We start from the raw sequence: 22709 nt of genomic DNA on the forward strand, positions 1-22709 counted from the left end.
ATAAAGCTAATACTTAGCTTAAGTTGTCCATTCAAAGGGATCTGTCACCGACATGTTTCACCCTGGAAGGGTTTCATCAGGGCTACAATCCCTCTACTAGAACTGGTTTCCCATGACGCGACCACTCCAAGAATTTTAAAATTCTTGGAGTGGTCGCATCGTGGGAAACCAGTGGCCATAATAGACCAACCTCTTGAGATTTGGTTGATATTTATCCTCCCACTTAACAGATATTTTGAAACAATAATCACTAATTCCTCATCTGGAAGGACATATGACTCAAAACCTTTCTAACTAAAGACATTAAAAACTGTCTCCTCAATAAACTTCTCCTAGTACTCTTCGCTATGACCAGTCTGACCTCTAGAATAAGCTCTGTTATTGTCTACTGTAACCTATTTGTTGTCATGACTAATCTGTTTTCAAACAAATCCTGGAGAGACAACATCAAGTTCTATAACTCCGTAAAAAAAAAAGATAGGAAGAATTTCTATGGAGATAAAATCTCCAGGTCAAAAAACCAAAACAGTACACTGTTCCACATCTGGCACAACCTAATTTCTAAAAACGACTCCTCCTCCTCCCCCTCCCTCCCATCTCCAAATGACCTAGCCAAATTTTTCAACGAGAAGATCACTACCATAAAGAGTTCGTTCCCCCCAGCTATCTCTTACAACTCTCTTCCTCCGAAAGACTCCGACCCTATCACTGCTGACAGATCATGGACTACTTTCGAACTCGTATCCAAATCCCAGATCTCTAAACTTTTTCTCAAACTTAAATCCTGCAAATGCATCCTAGATCCTTTCCCATCCTACCTTTACGAAAACATTCCAGCGCAGGCCATCTCTTCCCTTACCAGCCTTGTAAATAAAGTTTTACTATCGGGCCTGTTCACCACAGAAATGGGACACATTGCCATATCTCCTCTTCTGAAAAAAGCCGATCTTGACCCTTCCTTACCATCGAACTACCGCCCCATAGCAAACATCCCTCTTTTAACAAAACTTCTAGAGACCATAGTCGCTACTCAGCTCTCCTCTTACCTAGAGAGATTCTCCATTCTACAACACTACCAATACGGATTTAGGCCCAATTTCAGCACCGAGTCCCTCTTACTTTCCTTAATCTCAATGGTGCAACAACTACACGCTCGTAACAAATTTGCTGTTCTACTACAGTTCGATCTCTCCGCAGCTTTCGACGTCGTTCACCATGACATACTAATTTACCAATTTTCTGAGATAGGAATAGACTCCTTTGTCCTAAAGTGGTTCTCAAACTTCCTTCACTCTCGTTCCTACATTGTCAACACAAACGGCTACAAATCCGCTCCGTGGACACCATCTTGCGGTGTCCCACAGGGTTCTTCCCTATCCCCTATTCTCTTCAACATGTATATGACCTCCCTGAAGCTCCTCAAACTATCCCCCCTTGAAACAATATACACATACGCTGACGATATCCTTATCCTCCTCGAAACAGACCAGAACCTCACAAACCTCCAAGAGAACATCACCTCATGCATAATGAGACTTCACGCCTGGTCCCTCTCTGTACAGATGAAATTAAATGAATAAAAAACAAAATTATTCTGGCTCGGCCCAAAATTAGAACACCTGCCCACCCTCTTCACACTACCCACACGCCCTGCTCTGCACCTTGAGTTTTCAAGCAAGGTCATAGAAACATAGAAACACAGAAAAAGACGGCAGATAAGGGCCGTGGCCCATCTAGTCTGCCCACCCTAATGACCCTCCCCTATTTAACTCTCGGCATCATTATCGATTCTTCCCTCTCCCTAAACGATCACCTCAATTCCTTGGCAAAATCATGCTTTTTCAGCCTCCACATGCTGAGGAAAGTAAGACCCTACTTTCACCAAAAACATTTCATCGTCCTTGTACAATCCATCATCCTATCCAAACTTGATTACTGTAATGCCATTTATTTATGCCTAACAAAAAAAAGTTTTCATAGACTCCAGCTTATCCAAAATACTGCAGCCAAGCTGATTTTTGCAAAACGCAAATTTGATCACGTCTCCCCACTACTTACCAATCTTCACTGACTCCCAGTACTTTCCAGAATTCATTTCAAATGCTCCTGTCTGGCTTTCAAGATCATTCACGGCATCCTCCCTCCCCTAATCCCACTATCCTTTAACGCCTCGATGCCTGCTACCACCAGATCCGCCCACAGATATAAACTATCCTTCCCCTCTCTACACGGTATCCTCTACGCAGGCAAACTGGGAAATTCCCTCCTCTCCAAAATCACGGGCCTTTGGAACGATCTCACTATCCCGCTGCGGAACCTGGGCTCCCTCCAATTATTCCGCAAACAACTGAAAACCTGGCTTTTCTCTAACATATAACATTTCTTTTCCTGTTTACATCCCCTCTATTCATATGCTCTTGTAAATCTTTCTCCTCTCTCTTCTTATATTTTTAAGCTTTGTAAACTGGGCCGAGCTCCACTTCCGTGGAGATAATGCGGTATATAAACTTAAGGCTTAATTTAGTTTAGTTTAGTCTACTTGGTTGTAACCCGTTCTGAGCTTCTAGGAGAACGGGATAGAAATCGAAATAAATAAATAAATAAATAAATAAAGACATATAACTGATGTAAAGTGCACACTCCATAGCTTTTGATTTAAAGCATACAAAGTTCCAAGAAATGCCCCACAAGTGGAGACTTTTTCATTTGGTCAATAGGTAACACACATTGTACAAATCAAATATGTCACTAATAAGACCCTGCACTCTAATGTGCTGGCTGAGAGTTGGAGGGAAAGGGGTGGGGGAGAGTAGAATCCTGTGTAAATTGTCTAACATGGTTTTTTTTTTTTCCTTAACTTTTTGCGAGTAGACCCATATTTACTAAGTCACCTGAGCCTTCGTCTGTTTTGGATGCACTTCATATTACACCTATATTCACTACTTGGCCAGTCCTTAAGAAGAGAACGGTTTCCAAAAGAACTGGTGCCATTTCTCTTCCAAGAAAAGTAAATCTGAGGTACCACAGCTGGCTGGATATTAACGCATAAAGGGATAATGTGAACTCCCAAGCAGCTTGCATGTTCTTATTTAGTTTAGTTTTCATCTGATTTTGATACTAACCCCCTCTTGTACTAAGGTGTGCTAACTGATTAGTGCGTGCTAAATCGATTAGCGTGCGCTAATCGGTTAGCGTACCTTAGTACAAGAGGGCCTACGTTTGACTTATTTTCTAGAAGATGCAGCTTCGCTAATCAGTAAGAGCTAACCAACTACTTATATTTCATACTGCATTGGCCATTTCTAGTTAAAGACACTAAACGCCAGTGTTGAAGGCATTTTCATGACTCAGTCTTTACTTATATATTTCTGTAAAAAGTTCCTTGCATTAAAAATGTTCTTCAATTTACCTTTTTGACTCGTATGTACAGATACATAACATTGTTGCAAATATATTTACATCTGCAAATAGTTTGCATATATAAATATAAATAAACCGGAAGGCAGTGAGAAACCTTTTCGCCAGTAGTGAAATTTGTAAGTTTCTGGGCAAACATTGGATACTTACATGTTAGTAGCAAAAATCAGGGCCGGGGAGCCAACTTTTGCATTGGCGTCATTTGCCCCTCCTCCCCCTCCCCCCCCAAAAAAAAATAAAAGCTTGGGATAAAGGGAACCAAAATCCTGTATCTCAATTTAGCATCTCTCCCTCCCCACCTACAGAGGGGAGGAAGAGAGAGAGAAAGACGCTGGATTGAGATTTTGGCACCTTTTATCACCAGCGCCATGGGCCAGGGCCTCACCTGGTCCAAAGGGTGAGCCGGTCCTAGCAAAAATAAATAAGTGCAAAGTCTGTGCAATACTGATGGAGGCATTCCCAGTGTATTCCAATACAGTTAACCACATAGGAAAGTTCTGCACTGTATCAAGTTAGCACTTAGGCCCAGATTCTAAAAACTGTTAAGAAGGCCCCAGCAGGTGCTCTACCAATGCCTAAGTTAATTGTTTTAATTGGCTATTCCAGTGCAATAGGAATGGTATGCTGAGCCTTAGGGTACTCTATCCATTCTCGCAAGCATACTGCAGAAAGATGTCAATCACTGCTTCTGAAACCTCATCTTTTTCCCAGGAGTCTGCAGCCCCCTTCAGTTTTTCTTTCTGTATGCGAACATAAAAGGTATCTTCTGATCTGCTTGGTTTATTTATTTTTTATTTTGCAATAGTTTTGCAGTTTTTTGCTCTAGTCACGGTCTGTTTCGTGAAATCAGAGATCCCTTTTGATAAGGGTCTACTCTGCCTGCGTGGAGAGGAGCAGATTTTAAATCTGCAGCTGGAAGACTCTTTCAGGGACCTATTTAACCATCCTACTGAAGATTAGTGGAGCTCAGAATCTGTTCATAAAAACATAAGAATAGCCTTACTGGGTTAGACCAATGGTCCATCCAGCCCAGTATCTCCTCTTCACGGAGGCCAATCCAAGTCACTAGTACCTGGCAAAAATCCAAATAGAAGCAGCATTCCATGTTACCGATCCTGGTGTTTACTTGGCCTTTTGATTTGGTCAGGGGCTGGAGTGCAGGCTGTTTAGTTGCTTATAGCGTTCCTTCAGGGCGCTCACGATACCTGCTGTGTTTCCTCCCCCCATCCTTTTTTTTGTGAGAGGTCTAAGGGGGTTGATGGTTAATCCATGGAGGTCCAACCAGCAGCCTTAAGATCTCAGCAAAGTGTCTGAGTGACTGGAAGCACAAATTCTCTCCTAGAATAGCTTTACCTTAAAGGAGCTGAAGCACTATTTCCCCTTTTTACCTTTAACACTGGTCTGTGAGTAAGGCTGAAACAGCCTATGGAAAAAATCAGAGTGGGGGGTCTTCAAAAACTGTTTTTAACTGTTTCTACATCTAGGGCCTTGGTCCCCCTCCCCTAAAATCTTATTCTTTTTTTTTTTTAAGTTTTTGGTCAGCCCTGAGTTGATTTTAAGCTGTTTTTAAGCATTGAAATTCACCAGCAGTGGCTATCTTGGATTTTCCCTTCCCTTCCTGGAATCTCAACATTCTGTTAGAGCAGGGGTAGGGAACTCTAGTCCTCGAGAGCCGTATTCCAGTCGGGTTTTCAGGATTTCCCCAATGAATATGCATTGAAAGCAGTGCATGCAAATAGATCTCATGCATATTCATTGAGGAAATCCTGAAAACCTGACTGGAATACGGCTCTCGAGGACCAGAGTTCCCTACCCCTGTGTTAGAGGGTCTTCGGAGGGCCCCGTATGAGCCTTTGGAGGAAGCTTCTCTCATGGATCTTACAATCAAAGTGGTGTTCCTAGTTGCTATTACCTTGCCCAGATGAGTCTCAGAATTGCAATCTTTGTCATGCAGGGAACCATTTCTGAGGCTCACAGAAATGGGTGTGACCTTGCTTAGAGTACCTTCCGTTTTGCCAAAGGTCGTTTCAGCACTTCACATCAACCAGGAAGTCAGGCTACCAACCTTTCAACCTATGGGTTTTAAGAACAAAGACAAGGCTTTAAAACTGCTGGATATCCAAAGAGTTCTCTTGCATTACCTGGAAGTGTCTAATGAGTTTCATCTATTGGACAATCTCTTTATCCAAACCAAAGAGTCAACCCAAGGCAGGCCAGCCTCCAAGGCTACCATTTCTTGGTGGATTTGGACAATGATCTCCTCCACCTATATTGTCTGTGCCAAATAACCACCAATGTCATTGAAAGCACATTTGATCAGAGGCGTAGCCTCCTCATGAGCGGAATCAAGGGTGATACTTCTGGAAGAGATATGCAGATCTGTGACATGGTCCTCCCTCTACACTTTCACTAAATTCTATGGGGTGGTTGTGGCAGCACAAGAGGATTCCACTTTTGGATCCTCAGTTCTGAAAGCAGGCTTTCCTCTCCTACTCGGAATCAGTTTGTAAATAGAATCTAAAGAGAAAGTCGATCTCCACTAATATTCAAGCTGTTGCTTTTATTTTATGTGTTTTGCTGTTCAGTGGTAATGTTTGTTCATTTATACACTAGTTTCATTATTGACTGTTATTACATTATATGAGCAGACTAGTACTGCTTGTGTCTGGCTGTTTGTGTACTGGTCCAGACCCCACCCTGCTTGTGCTATTACATTTAGCCATCTATATAGAATCTAAGGGACTCTGTGTTAAAATCTCAAACAGTCTATGTTATCGCATACTGTTCTAGGATTTACAGACAATGCACAGGTAACATGCACAGAACCATACCTAAACTAAGTGGAAGAGTTGCCAGGAGTAGAATTTGGAAGGTGTTAGCATAAATTCCCTGAAATATTTTAAAAATAAGACGCGAGCATAAAATAATCTTGGAAACTTGTGCACATTAAATATTAGGTGTGAATGTGGGTGAATATGACTTCCAGACATTTGGCGAACAGACATTTGACCAACAATCGGTAAAATGCCTGTCAGCCAAATGTTGGCTTCATTATTTTTGCATCGAGTTTCCTGTTTTGTTTTTTACCTTTAACACTGAATCTGCTGGTTTGAGTTTCTGCCTCCGTGTGCTGGCTGCTTTCATTCTTATTCCTCGAATCCAGCCAAAACCCCTAATCCTCAACTTAACACTTGGGGTTCTCCCCATAACCCTAAAACTCAGGGTCTCCCCAAGACCTAACACTCAGGATCTTCCACCCACATTCTGGCTGATACATAACTAACTCCTCCTGTATATGGACATAGAAACATAGAAGATGATGGCAGAAAAGGGCCATAGCCCAACAAGTCTGCCTACTCTAATGACCTACCCCCCTTGATTTTTCCTCCCTAGAGAACCCACGTGTGTATCCCATTTCCTTTTAAAATCATTCCAATGATCAACCACCCTTTCGGTGAAGAAATACTTCCTGGTGTGCAAGACCAGGCAGTAATGCAGTGAGGGTGAGAGGCGCCTGGGATGGTGGCACCTCTCCCTTGCCCTCTTGTCCGCCCCCCTGCCATGTACATAACCCTTCCCCCTACCTCTTTAACTTTCCCGGCGCGAGCATCACCAATTTGCTTTCAGTATCAGCTCTACCTCTGATGTCACTTCCTATGAGCGGACCCGGAAGTGACACCAGAGGGAGAGCCATTGTTGGTGTGAGCAGCAGGTTGGAATTGCTGCTCGCACTGGCAAAGAGCTAGAGGTACGGTGTGGGGGGAGGTGAAGGTGCACGCATTGTGGGGGAGGAGTGGGAAGTAACAAAGGACAGGTGCTGGCACACCAGCACCACTGAGACTAGGGCGGGCTCAAGAAGGTTTCCTGCCCCTGCACAACTAACTTCTCCAAGAAGGACATATGTACCTTTTCTAATTCCGCTTTATCTTTGAGATGCGGCAACTAGAATTGCACAGAGTATTCGAGTGCAGCTGCACCATAGAGTGATACAAAGACATTATAACATTTTCATTTCTGTTTTCCATTCCTTTCCTGATAATTCCTAACATTCTATTTGCTTTCTTAGCCACTGCTGCACAATGAGCTGAGGGTGTCAAAGCATCCTCAACAATGCCACCTAGATCCTTTTCCTGGACAGTGACTCCTAGCGTGAAACCCTGCTTCATGTAGCTACAGTTCGGGTTTCTCTTTCTCACATGCATCACTTTGCACTTGCTCACATTAAACACCATCTGCCATTTTGATTCTCAGTCTCACAAGGTCCTCTTGAAATTTTTTATAATCCTCTTGTGATTTAACAACTTTTCAACAAATTTGATTATCTCACTATTCCTATCTTTAGATCATTGATAAATATGTTAAAAAGCAGCAGTCCCAGTACAGACTCCTGGGGAACCCCACTATTTACCATTCTCCATTGAGAATATTGACCCCTCTCATGTTTTCTATATTTCAAAAAGTTCTTAATCCATAAAACTCCTGATACAACCAATATCCTCACTCCAACACCAGACTCCAAATGTTACAACCAATAGCTTCCCTGTAATCTTCCTTTTGTAATCCTCCTAGAACCGCAAGGTATTAGCAGAATAAAAGAAGCTAATGTAATGTAAACTACAGGATGTTACCTCCTTTCCCATGATTTTCAAATTTCCTCAGAAGTCTTTCATGAGGTACTTTGTCAAATGCCTTTGGAAAATCCAGATTCGCAATATTGGCCAGCTCACCTTTATCAACATGTTCACCCTTTCAGAGATTTGCATTCCCTGCCTCCATTGCATGCAAATCTCTCATAACTATTCATTGTGGATATCCTGAAAACCTGACTGGCTGGGGTGCCTCCCAATACTCCCTCTTAGGATTGGCCAGGCGTATGCAAATTTTTTCTATTGTGAGATTTGCAAGTATTTTTGTGAACGATCATGAGTGATCATGTATAAATCTATGGTTATCTGTGGGCAGTGTTTGGGATACTCCAAGTGGATTAAGTTTAACCAGACAGCACTAAACACCATTGGTCTCCATTTAAACTTACCGTAAGAGGCTAAGGGGGAGATTTGCCCTGAAACTAAGTCTAGCTGTTGCCAGTTTTACTTGCAAGGCAGCTCAGCCTCCGATGCTCAAAAGGTTCCTTGGGGCTTTAACCAATCACAGTAGCAGCCACCGAAAAACCTATGCAAATGCATTATAAGGAGCTCATTAGTATTAAAAGGAGCAATCCTTGTAATGCTCAGAAGGGAATACTCACTTCTTACCAGGTCAAATTTTCCAGCAGCAGTTTGTGCACCTGTTGTGTGAGTGTATATCTTGCGACTATGGTCAGAACTCAGCTCTTAGGCGCAGGACTAGGGTTTCCGGATTTTCCCAAACATGTCCCGCTCCATCCAGCCCCTAGCCCCACCCCCTTAACCTGTTCATGTGTGGATGCAACGCGATGACACTGGACATGTGCGCGTGACATCACCGCATTGCATCCGTGTGGTCGCCGATGCCATCCCGTCAGAAGCTTTTCAAAACCCAAGACCAAGTGCCAGGTTTTGAAAAGCTGTCCAGACCCCGCATCCACGCAAGAACAGGTTAACGGGGTGGAGGCGGATGGGGCAGGGCTTGGGGTGTGGCCGTGGTTCCAGATTTTCCTTTGGGGAAAATCTGGTAACCCTACGCAAGACACACATAACAGATGCTCAACTGTGTCCCTATTGGATGTTGAAACATAAAAGCAAACACTTTTAATAAACTGATCACGAGTTCCGGCCAACAGGAGCTGTACTGGGCCTGTGCAGAAGAGCTGTGCCTACCAATTAGCATTTCTGCGCAGGTGCCAGGTGCAATTCCTCCCCCCTTTTATTGGGCTACACAGCACAAATAGCGTACATATGATTTGCATGCTATTTGTGCTGAGCGTGCCCCAGAAAACCATAATCGCTCCCAACACAACATATTTTACCAGTTTGCCAGAACTTTGTGCATCCTGCCTAAATATGGGCTGTTGAAATAGATGTCCAAATAAATAAGTTCATCTGGGTAACTCTAACTCAGGGGTAGGGAACTCCGGTCCTCGAGAGCCGTATTCCAGTCGGGTTTTCAGGATTTTCTCAATGAATATGCATTGAAAGCAGTGCATGCAAATAGATCTCATGCATATTCATTGGGGAAATCCTGAAAACCAGACTGGAATATGGCTCTCGAGGACCGGAGTTCCCTACCCCTGCTCTAACCAATTATATTTAATAGATCAGGGGTGTCCAATGTCGGTCCTCGAGGGCCGCAATCCAGTCGGGTTTTCAGGATTTCTCCAATGAATATGCATGAGATCTATTTGCATGCACTGCTTTCATTGTATGCTAATAGATCTCATACATATTCATTGGGGAAATCCTGAAAACCCGACTGGATTGCGGCCCTCGAGGACCGACATTGGACACCCCTGTAATAGATGGACTTACCCAGTTAAATCCACTGAATATCCAGTTAATCTGGATATCTTCCACTGAATATCAACCCCTATAATTCTGTTCATTTGATTTTACTGCATAACTCTTCCCAATATCTATTTATATAGTTTGTATATTTCAGAATGACTTTGATAGAGGTCAACATACCAGGGCTTCCTTTTCACATAGTTTGTACTGGTGATGATGATTACATCCCAGGGATATTCAAGAAATTCTGAACACTAATGGCATCTCTGGAATTAGAAACAAAATCTGAATGGAAGGGAACTTTATCATTATTTACTGCTTTAAGTGTGTGAAAAAAATCATGATTCCCAATACAGACTGAACAGAGGAGTTAAACCGGGAGTGGGGGGTCAACAATTAGAGCAAAACTACCTAGATAGATTTGGTTTCAAACCCTATGGGCCAAAAGTAACTGCTGAGTTTGCACCTATGTCATATCAGGATAGGAACCAATGCATAGAAATGGCCAGTATGCGTCAGGTGGGGCCTACATCTGCAGGCTTTTGGCTAGAACTGAGGGATAGTTGTGTTCTGAATATATTTTTTTTTTGGTGCCTGACTAGTAAAGCATTAACCTAGAAAAAGTTCTTCTCTCTGTTCTAATGACTAATAGTTTTGAACTCCGGTCCTTGAGACCATATTCCAGTCGGGTTTTCAGGATTTCCCCAATGAATATGCATTGAAAGCAGTGCATGCAAATAGATTTCATACATATTCATTGGGGAAATCCTGAAAACCCGACTGGAATACGGCTCTCGAGGACCGGAGTTCCCTATCCCTGGTTTATAACCTCAGTACTTCGCACTTGGCCTGCACTGTGACAGATGTATTAAGTGCCAATTTGCTTTTCTTTGATATTTACCAAGATACTTTTATTAATTAGATGAAAGCTTGGGAAACCCTAGTTCCTGGTTTCACAGAAGAAGCTGCATAATTGATTTTTAATTAAATTTTCTCTGACAGATTCACTCCGTGTTAATTCCTAGCTCCAGACTTTCTGTCTCACGTGCAGGAGCTCCTGTTTTATATCGTTTGTAAAGCTAATCTGCCTGTTTACCTTTGCTCTTTTGTTTTGCATTTATTGGTTTGTATTTGAACTGTTTTTATATTAACAAATCAGAGAAAATCTCGGAGGAAAGCCATTCCAGCATTAGTCAATGGAATAAAATTATTATGAGAGTCAACCAGTTGGATGCCACTAAGGCTGAAGAAATGTGACTACACTGTAACTTACAACCGAAGCAGCTAAGCACAGCTGTTGACTAATGAATTCATTTATTCTGCAGCACTGCAGGCGTTAGTGACATTCTCTTCCACAGGTGTGCTTGGTTGATTTTATGTTCTCTTTCACAAATAGCAAAATTCTCATTACCAATAGGAAACGTGCAATTGTTTGCAAAAGTCCAACTTCCATCAAGTCCTTCATTTTGTGTGTGGTTATTAAATAGTAACATATTTTCTTGAAATCAAAAACATTTGACTTACTGATGGCAATTAATATGGTTTTAGATTTCATTTTTTTTTTTTTTAGTTCAATAATTTTATTGAATATTATAAATAATATACAGAAAGCAGTTCAAGTACATGAAAATTGAATAAGAAATAGTGATGTAGAAACAAAAGAAACCGTAATTGCATTCATTTGCATATAACAAATTATTAAGAAGAATTCAGAGTATTTGAAACTGCTAAGAAAAGAAATAGAAAGGGTAGATAAGCAGAGAGGATGAAGTAAAAGAAAAAAGAAAGTGAGGATGAAGTAAAAGAAAAAAGAAAGGTAAAGAAGGAGAAAGAGAAAGAGGGAGAAAAAGAGAGAGGTAGAAGTGTCTACGAGGCAGAATGAACATATGAATCTAAGAACGACCAAGGTGATTTATTTCGCATCAATTTTGTAGAGAAACGAGATATCATGTTCTTTTCATATGCATATGATTCGAATTTATGGTACATGCTCAAAGAGTTCCACCAAAAGGTGTAGTCTAGTAATGTAGATGATTTCCAATTTTTTAAAATGTGCATAAGAGCTGTCACAAACATGGTGTCAATGAGTTTAGGAGGACAGTTTGATAGTGCGAAGCAAGGGTGTTGAGAACGAAGGATTATAATGTCCATGGAAATAGGTTCTGAACATTTGGTAATAGATTTTATGGTGTCCCAGATACGAATCCAAAAGGAATGAACCATAGTGCAGTGAAGAAGCATGTGATCAAGAGTTCCAGGCTCTTTCAAACAGTTCCAACAGATAGGATCTTGTTTCAGTTTCGCTTTCCACATTCGAAATGGAGTCCATACTGCATTCCACATAACAAAGAACATTGTTTTAGATTTCATAATGAAATGTTTAGAACTGTGTCACAATGTTTTACTTCCTCAGTCTGACAGGATTCTTTAGGATTTATAGTAAAGACGAATGAACAGTTAGAGCTGCCGTTGGCTTGGAGTAACTGTTGGCATTTACCTTTAGGTGAGCCACTGTCATGGCATCTTGGCACCAAGATACTGTTATAAAATAAAGGCCGGATTCTACAAATGGCGCCAGTATCGGCAGCCGCCTAAAAAATGGCCGGCGATCGCGTGTCAATCACGTATCGGCACCGTTTGCAGAATCGCGGCTTTGTGAAAGGTAGGCACTGGAAATGTAGGCCAGGGTTTTCAAGGCCTACGTATCCAGCGCCTACCTTTCACGTGAATCGCAGCTACGAAGGCACTTTACGATGCCTATAGTGGTGTTAGGAGCCATAAAGCGCTTCCGTAGCCACGATGGAGGCGCCCCTACATTTTTTTTTTTCTTAACCATTTTTTAATGGTGTTTTGCACCTTAATAGATTAACACTCTATTAAACCCAATCGGGGGACTTCTACAGTCATAACAGTTTTAAATGACCCTGTGGAAATGGTTTACACGAGTTAGAAATGTGCTCAATTAATAATAGAGAAAGTGTTTCCTCAGTGTGATTGTGAAAGCTACCGGGATACCGGACTTAACAGTTGTTCCAGGCTTGTATGTAGTTGGTAGGCTTTATATCAAGACAAACAACAAAAGTCCAACAGGACAAAAACCCACGGATATAAAAGCACACAAGAAGCAGTGGGAACGGACAATGAACACTCCACGTAGGATCACTGATGTAAAAGAGTCTTGTTTATTCCAATAAAAGGACATATATAAACTGTGGACCCGACACAGTACTATGTTTCGGCAAATCAAAACACCTGCATCAGGGGTCACTAACATAAAACCATAATAAAACCATTAAATATAACAATAAGAATAATGACATTTGTAAAACAGATAGGAGATATCAAAGAGACAGAAAAATGAATGAATAAGAACAGAACCAGTGATGATAAAACATTGAATCATAAATATAAACAGTCAGGTGAACGAATAAAAACAAACCGGTAATGTTGTAATCCACAGATGACAAGTCCTTTGTTAGTACAAGGCTATGTAATAAAAACTGCATTATAACAAGAAAACAAAAATTACTACAAAGCAGCAAAGCACATAATATCAAATACGAGACACACCTCACACCATCGCAGGCTACGGTTAAGTTTGGTGTACCCGATAGCTTTCACGATTACACTGAGGATAGATACACTTTCACTATTATTGATTAATTGAGCACATTTCCAACTTGTCTAAATCATTTCTACAGGGTCATTTAAAACTGTTGCACCTAAGTAGGGCACTTTTTATAGAATATGGGTCTTGGTGCTCAGCCCTTGGCATTGGGGCACCTAAATTGTGGTACCAGTTTACAGGATTGCTACCATCGTAATTGTTCTGATGTACCTGAGTATACCGATCCTTCTGCACTGATGTGATCAAGGCAACCCAAACAACTATCTACTTTCTTCTTAAAATTCTGGGTTTGAAGAGATTTGTAGAAGACCAACAATGCTGAACATTATATATGTTTCTAAAATAAAAATCCCAATCAAACTACTGGGTAAAGGTTTAACAACTAGTCCCCAAAGTGTTGAATCATTCAGCAACCAAAAAAAGGAACCATAGAAGGTATAAACCTTTGAACCGAGAAGGTGCTCAGAACCATAAGAAGGTAAGTAAATCACGAATCGGGGACATGCCCCTGTAGGTGTTTTTCAGTAGTCTATCAGGAAGTGATGTAATTATGGGTGAAGAGTAAGGAAGGAGTTTTACTCACTGATTACAGCCAGCGTTGGGGGTTCTCAGAGGAAGCCACTGGCGAAACGCGTCAGGCCCCACTGGAGTGAGACAACTTCCTAATTGCTGCACTAAAGTTAAGTTTCTTCACAATATAATTAGCATTAATGTTTGAAGATCACATCTTTTATATAGTAATGAACACTTTTCAAGTTTTATCAAGACACAGTTGAATACCTTTCTACCGAATGAAGATAGTGCAGTGATAGACTACTGAAAAACACCTACAGGGGCGTGTCCCCGATTCGTGATTTTCTTACCATCTTATGGTTCTGAGCACCTTCTCGGTTCAAACCTCTAAAATAAAAATAGCATCACCAATTAATGATAACAAGTAATTTAACTCTAAGGAAGGACTACATCCTCGCTACCACAATGTTCTTAACAAGGGAGACTGAGGGGAAGCTATGCAAGCTCCCTTACTCCAGAAATAACATTGTCTAGTTTTGGTAAAGTTGGTAATGGCTCCTCTTCACTTTCAGCCATTTTGGACAGGCCCACACACCAGCTTCTGCTCCTCATGGCTACGGTGAAGCTCCACACACTGCTCCTAAACCCAGAGTGGTCACCACTGCCAGCATAAAGCCCTCTGTTTACCACCCAGGCCAAGGTAAGACAACTCCAAGATGTAAAAGGTAAATGAAGAGAACTAGAATTTGAACTGTGAAGATTATTGATCTGTGCTTACAAATAGATCTTTGTGTATTATTTGCTTAACACACACACACAGATGCTTCAAAATTCCCTTCCATGCTTTGGTACAACGAATGTGACACTATAACATTGCCGTCACCTTTCCTGTTATGTATCAAAGTTAGTTTCTATCAACTCCCTATTTGCAAGGCTCAAACAGCATTGGGTACAATGGCGATTTCTGGAGTGAATCCTTGTAGGTTCAGGAGTCAGCCTAGAGTAAGGAGCTATTCTTTGGATATTCACCTCGAGGAAATTTGAGATTTTATTCTGAAAACTGTTCTGAGTCTCATGTGCTTTTAATATAAATGAGGGCAAAAGGATGGGGAAGAGAGAGGGGAATCATAGCACAGTAAAAGTCTTCATTTTATTGAAAAGAAAAAGAACACTTTTGCCCTGATTTCTAATGGGCACCCTAACATGGGCATAGCATACCAAACCAGCAGGCTGATGCTCAGAAGCTAATGCCGGTGCTAAAGGCAATTAGCATTGGACTAGCTCTGGCATTAGACTGTGCACATGTTCAGGGGCCACCAGTGCAGGGAACAGCATGGGCACTGAAGATCAGTGCAAATTGTATGTAAATTTAATCAAACGAGGTGTTTAGCCATTCCCAATGCTCAGAAACTGTGCACAAATCTAACTCTGCCCTTACCGCTGGAAATCTAACACCAGATCAGAGATGGCATTAGGATAAGATATCCAGAAGAGTTTCAATCTGATGCTTGGCTGCACCTCAAGCTGTCACTTGGAAACTCAAGCAGAGGACTTGAAACAAGAGCTCATTGAGACCAGTGTAGGGGTCATGGCATTACCCTAAAAAGGAGTACTAATACACCAGAAGCAACATTATGCAAAGACTCCAAAGTGAAAGTGGCTGTGCTTAGGGTTACCAGATGTCTGGGAAAACCCAGACATATCCTCTTTTTAGAGGAATGTCCGGGCACCCGGATGGACTATCCAAAACCCAGCAACTGTCTGGGTTTTAGAAAGCCCTGATGAGCTCCGGCCGCATCTGGAGGGCCTCTGAGCATGTACAGATGACACCACACACATCCGCGCATACTACAGGTCATCCAGATGCGGCTGGAGCTCATCCAGAAAAAAAAGAGGAGGCTTTGTGGGGGCAGGGCTGGAGGCAGAATGGGGCGGGGTCATGGGTCCGAGGTTTCCCGGAGAAAAATATGTTAACCCTAGCTGTGTGGTTCTGGCCCATGAGGTGAGCTGTTGGTGATCAGCTGGGACTGGGTGTTTTTCTTACTTCTTCCCAGGCCTGGGAGTTTGGGAGCTTTGGACCACTGCCTTGCTTGCAGGTGTCCTGGGCAAAGGCGAAAGCATTCACACAAAAGCTGAGCATATTGCAAAATTCCTGTGCGCATGCACTACGCACGTTTTTCCCCCCTTAACTTCCGAGTTCTCAACACTAATGGTGCACATATGATTTGCATGTTATTAGTACTGAGAATTGGGAAGTTTTCTTTCAGGGCTGCTCTGGCCGTATTTTCTGGCGCTGTTCCTTACATTTCCCTGGAATACCTGGGTGTCTTTTTCAACACAGCAGTCGGCCATGTCTGTCTTTTAGATGCACACAGAAGATTTGCGCTCAGATAATGAGCTTGCTAGCCAATCCAGCTCCGTCTGCATGGCACTGTCTCCAAGTGTTGGGTTCCATGGCAACCACTTTAAACATGGTTCCTTGGGCGAAAGCTCACATGTGTCTTCTCCAGAACATACATTGCTCTGGTCTCAATCGGACTCCTTGTAGGAAGTGTAAGATCATGTGTAATGGGAAAAAAGTGAGAATCATGATTCTGAAATCATATTTTTATAACATCATTCTATTATGAAATGTATTGCTTTACTGTTATGATTATAGCAAGAGCTATATGATTATGTGAAAGACTAGGAAGGGTAGGGCCTGACTTTATGATGGTAATTTATTTCTGAGAATTTCCAAGTACCTATCTTTTTTATTTTATTGTAACCCATTCTGGGCTTCTGAGAGGACGGGCTATAAAAATGAACAAATAAATAAATAAAAGTATAGTGGAATGCTAATTTTTGCTTTAATAATCATAATCTATGATATGTGCTGTCTGTTTGAATATTAGGTATGTTTTTATAGAAATGGCTTAGATTTAAGTGGTCTGCAAATTTTAAAAATAAATAAATAAATACTCTTGTTCTGGACTCTGGAAGTCTGGGCCAGTATGGACTGGTGGCTCCATCTTCAGTCATTGGCCAGAGGAATACCCCTCCATATAGCTTTCTGGGTAATTGTGACAACAAATGCCAGCCTGTTTGGCTGAGGGGGGGGGGGGGGTTGCACTGCAACCTTTCATCTGATTCAGGGACGTTGGTTGTCCACCTAGAGAAAGTGGTTGATCAACAGGCTGGAATTCGAGCCATTCGGCTGGCTTTGCAGAAAACACTGGAAGCCAAGAAGTCCAAGTCTTCTCAACCAATGCACCTGTGGTAGCTTATGTCAGTTGCAAGGGGGAGGGGGCCACCAAGAGTGCCCAGCTGGGTCTGGAAGTCCGCTTACTGTTCAAGTGGGCAGAGCTTCAGCTTCAGGCACTCTCACCTGCACATGTAGAGGGAGTGGACAATGTTGAAGCCAATTTTCTTAGCAGAAAGACCCTGGATCCGGGTGAATGGACGCTGTCTGTGGCAGCTTTCCAAAGCATTGTTCATAGCTGGGGTTGCCTGATATTTGATCTAACTAACTACAACTTAGTTTCATAGACCGGGTCATCAACCAAAAGGAGCTCAACTCGGTTAACAGTAATGTAATACATAATACATAAACTTGACAGGAAAAGTAGACTAGAATAGTTAGTTTCCAAAATGTTTAGCAAACAAAAAAGTTTTCAGAGCTTTCTGGAATAAAGCAAAAGAACCTAAACTTCTTATTGTAAGCAGTAAAGCATTCCAGAATTCGGTTAATTTAAAAGCAAAAGAATGACTAAATCTCTTGAAAGTTCTGTTTTACCACTAAGAGAGGGAAATGTAAGTTTTAATTTTTGAGAACTTCTGGCAAGATGAAACCTATGCACATTCCAGTCTAAAGGAATCAAAGTGATGAAAATGCCAAACAAGATCTGAGATACACTGGGAGCCAATGTAAGTCCTTGAGCAGAGGGGTCATGTGATCGAATTTATTCTTACCGAAAATGGCAACAGCATGGAACAAGAAGGTGGACAGATTTTTCAGTCACAGGATTGCAAGTCATTAGAAAAGGTCATTCACATGACTCCAGATTGGCCACGCAGACCATGGTATGTAGATCTAGTTTGTCTTCAAACAAGTCCTGGTCTCAGAGTATTGGTGCTGCTGGACCTCCTGTCTCAGGGACCAGTGGTCATAGAGGATCTGGATCACTTTGCTCTTACGGCATGGCTCTTGAGCACAAGATGTTAGCTTGCGAGGGATATTTAGAGGTAATTGCTACTCTGCTTAGGACTAAATAACCAACAGAGGTCTCTGCCTATGCTAAGGCTTGGAAATATTTCCAGTACTGGTGCATCAAGGAAAAGGAGGAGCCTTTCTCTGCTCCAGTCTTGGTGGTGCTAGCTTTCCTCCAGGCTGACCTTGACAAGGGATTCACAGTAGCGTGCCTTAGAGTCCAAGGGCTCAAGACGGAAGGACTACACTGTCGTCTCATCCAGACATAGCCAGATTCCAAAAGGGAGCATGTCATATCAGGTTCCTGGTGAGATCTCCATTCCCTCTTAATGTAATTTTGTAGGGTCTCAGCTAGGCTCTGTTCGAGTCACTGAAAGAAGCGTCCTTGATGGATCTGGTGCTCGAAACATTTTATCTGGTGGCTGGGTCTTGGAGTTGCAGGCCCTTTCTTGCAGAGAGCCTTTCCTCAAATTTACTGAAGCTGGACTCTCTTTGCGCACCATTGCATCCTTTTTGCTAAAGGTTGTTTCGGCATTCTATGTCAATCACAAAGTCAGATTGCCTGCATTCCAGTCCACAGGTTCCAAGAAAAAGGACCGGATTCTGAAGAAGATTTTTTTTTTTTTTTTTGCTAATACGTTTTTTCTATTCCCCTTTACCTTTTGTTGTCTTCCTTTTTGTTCATCCCCATAATATATTGTAAATCTTTCCTTCCGTTTATAACCAAATTCTGTTTGTTTTGGCATGGTTGATGTTTGCCCTTATTAATGTTATAATTTTTAGCCCTTTACATTGTAAACTGCTTTGGTTTTACAATCTTGTTAATAATTGCGGTATATCAAATAAAGTAACTGTAACTGTAAGTTGAATGTTAAGAGCACTTCTTCAATATCTTGGGGTCACTAATGAGTTCAGGCTATCTGATCATCTTTCATTCTTACAAATCCAGCTAGACATGGTGCGCCTGCTTCCAAGACCACAATTTCCAGATGGATCTGTAGTCATTTTGTCAGCATATATTGTTAAGAGAGAAATGATCCCTGTTTCCGTTAGGGTGCATTTGACTTGAGGCATGGCTTTGTCGTGGGCAGAAGCTTGGGCAATGACCCTGAGGAGATTTGTAGGGCAGCAACTTAGTCCACTCCACATACATTTTCCACTCTACATACATCCAGAGTGGATGTAGTGGCAAGGGAGAATTCTACCTGTGGGTCCTCAGTGTTATGAGCCAGTACAGTAGTCCCACCCTAGATTTCTGGGACTGCTTTTTTACGCCCTGTCCATCCAGAATGACACACTTATTGCACTAGAAAAAGAGATTAGGTTCTTACCTTGATAATATTTTTTCTAGTAGATAGGTGTGCCATTCTGGACCGTCGCCCTGCCATATATTTCCTGCACCTCCTACTGTCTCACTCAGAATGTTCGTATCTAAACCAGTCAGTTGAATGCCAATCAGACCTTCCTAATATGAAGAATAGTCTATTGCTAGGTCACTTTGGGGCATTATTTCAGCTCCATTAATGTTTCTGTTTGGCATGATTGTTTTGATTGTTCAATGTTTAACAAGTTTGCTATAATTTCAGAGCAGAACCGACATGCTCTTTGGGGAGATTTCCCGTACCCCTCCTTCACATGAGTTTCTAGAAGGGCTATCGCCTGCTTTGGAACAAAACTGAAGAGGGCAGCAGAGCCCTCTAGTGAAGTAGGAGGGATTCAAAAGCTGGTGTGGATTCCTGCACGGCTTGCGGGCACTGAGATATTACCCACCCATCCAGAATTACACACCTATCTACTAGAAAAGATATTAGCAAGGTAACATATGCCTGGAATAAACAACCTGAGTTTGTTCACCAAGTCCCCTTCCCTTACCTTACAAGCAGACTGAAAACCTACTTTTTTATATAGACTTCAATCCATAACCCTACTCCCCACTGCCCACCAACCTATCTAGCAGATTAACCATTTCCCTTAACCGTATCCATGTAGGCTTACCAGACATCCGGATTTCCCTGGACATGTCTTCCTTTTCGAGGACATATCTGGGAGACTGGATGGCTTTTCAAAACCCGGGTTTTGAAAAGCTTCCAGCTAGCAGCGATGTCAGGATGGCATCTGTGCATGTGTGGATGCAACAAGGTGTTGTCACGCAATGTAATTTAATCTGTATCCTCAATTTGTACCTGTACCAGAAATTTTCCAATGTAATGTATCCTCCTGGAAATGTCCAGCTCTCTTCTTATGCAATCCGCTTTGAACCGTAAGGTACAAGCGGAATAGAAATTACTAATGTAATGTAATGTAACATCATCACATCACACCAGCGCATGCACAGATGCCTTCCCGACAAGCGACCAGGGCTGGGGGGTGGAACGGGGCACGACATTCATGCATAATGGGGTGGGCTTGGGGGCAGGGCCATGGGTCCAGATTTTTATTCCTGAAAATCTGGTAACCCTATATCCATGACATCATGTTTGTCTTTCTTGTCTGTTTAGATTGTAAGCTCCTTTGAGCAGGGACTGTCTCCTTTGTGACTGTGTACAGCACTGCGTACATCTGGTAGTGCTATAGAAATAATAGTAGTAGTATTAATGGTTCACAGACAAAATCGCGCGAGACAACGGCGCACTGACAACTGAGCGCAAGGTTGACGGCGCGCCGAAGAAAAGCACTATTTTAAAGGGTTCCGACGGGGGTTGTTGGTGGGGAACCCTTAACAGACATCGCGCTGGCGTTGTGGGGGGTTTGGGGGGTTGTAACCCCCCTCACTATACTTGAAACCGAACTTTTTGCCTATTTTTTAGGGAAAAAGTTCAGTTTTAAGTATAATGTGGGGGGTTACAACCCCCCAACCCCCCCCACAACGCCAGCACAATGTCTGTTAAGTAAAGTGGGGGGGGGTTCCCCCCCACCCCTCGTCGGAGCCCTTTAAAATAGTGCTTTTCTTCGGCGCATCGTCAACCTTGTGCTCAGTTGTCTGCGCGCCGTTGTCTCGCGCGATCTAGTCCCGTCACCGTATTAATAACCTAATTTCTTTAGATTGAAACCCCCCCCCCCACTGGCAGCAATGCAATTGGAGGACTCCTACTCAGCTTAGAGGGAACAGTGCCCTGCGTTATCCAGTTAGTGTGCACAAATGCAAACACATTAGATGGATAATTCAGCAACACATGCTCTGTCCTGAAAAAAAATTATTTTTTAGAAAATTAACACTTAGCTCCCACACACAGATAAAATATAACAAACTGCTTTAACATGTTTTACGATAAACCTGTTTTTCCCATACTAAGTGGGCGTTAGAGCATTACGCCTTTAGTAATAGAACCCTGTAGTTAACTAAAATGAACTGGAAGTCTTTGCTACAAGACCAGCTACAGTGACTACACTTCCAGAGTATTTACAATAACAGAACTATCATTGTTGCTAATATCACAAAATCCACTAGGTGGCAGTAAAGCACTAGAGGACATTCTTAAGCAGAAGCCATGTACTGTTTGGGCTCTTTCATGTTACTGCTGTAGGAAAGGCAATGGCAAACACTAGAATTTTGCAGCCAGAAAAATAATAATTACAAATTCTATTCTACCTAATTTCCTCTTGCAATGTCCTTTGCTGCTGTTCTATTTGCTTAACCAGCTTCAAGTTTATATTTCCTTGAAGCAGACTAGGTAGCAGAGCAGAAGTAATAGCAGAACAGAAGTGGTAATGGAAATGCCAAAGATGGGCCACCCTAATAGTGAGAATGAAAACCAAAGAGTGGGATTTTTTTAATTTTTTTTTTAAATATCTTTATTAGCAATTGCAAAGGGAACATGCAACCAAAAAGGGAAGCAGATAAAAGCAAGGCACAACAGAGATTTTTCAGTTATGAATCCTTTTTAGATTTGTGCTTCGGATGCACTATGTCATATTGCTTTGTATAAAGCAACTTTAAATTATATTTGCTTTTCTTTGGTGGCTGTAATAAATAGAAATAAAACAACAAAAAAGATAAGATGATACACCATTTTTATTCGAATAACAGTACATTTTTTGACTAGCTTTAAAAGGCAATACGTTCTCCTTTGGGTCAGAAATGAACAAAAGATGACAAATATTAGAATATATAAGCAAAACATAATAGCATTCCAGTGACAGTCTGATGGGGAAAGGTTGGAGTGGGGGAGGGGAGAAAAAGGAAGAGAAAGATAGATGATCAGAGGGTATCGTAATTTTGTAACTGTGAAGTGATATAGCTAAAGCCATATCTATAAAATGGAAAGATTTATTGCATTACAAAAGGGATATTTCAAGAAGTTTCAGGATACAAAATATTGTACGGATTAATTGAAACTGTTTCCCTTAAGTGTATCAGATCAATTGGATAGGGTGGGGATTATTGTATTGACGAGTATTTATATGATTATGGATTATATGGTAGGGAGGGATAAGAATTTATGTAATGAACAAATGATAGACTGTAAGTGATATATTTATTGTTAATGTGATTGGATATATATATACACTTTATGTAATTTTGAAAATGAATAAAGAATTT

The 22709-nt window shown here is 41.7% G+C and overlaps 1 protein-coding gene across 1 annotated transcript in view; it reads left to right on the forward strand.

The window, feature by feature from the left end:
• The window catches only part of LOC117359378 (LIM domain-binding protein 3-like), a 123400-nt gene that overhangs the window by 32928 nt on the left and 67763 nt on the right, over positions 1-22709 (forward strand). Inside the window, exons 5-6 of the mRNA XM_033942031.1 lie at positions 2872-3018; positions 14553-14680. Coding sequence (XP_033797922.1) covers positions 2872-3018; positions 14553-14680 — 275 coding nt within the window. The remainder of the gene's footprint in view (positions 1-2871; positions 3019-14552; positions 14681-22709) is intronic.

The sequence above is a fragment of the Geotrypetes seraphini genome, chromosome 4 (genome assembly GCF_902459505.1).
Source record: "Geotrypetes seraphini chromosome 4, aGeoSer1.1, whole genome shotgun sequence".
Classification (NCBI taxonomy): Eukaryota; Metazoa; Chordata; class Amphibia; order Gymnophiona; family Dermophiidae; genus Geotrypetes; species Geotrypetes seraphini.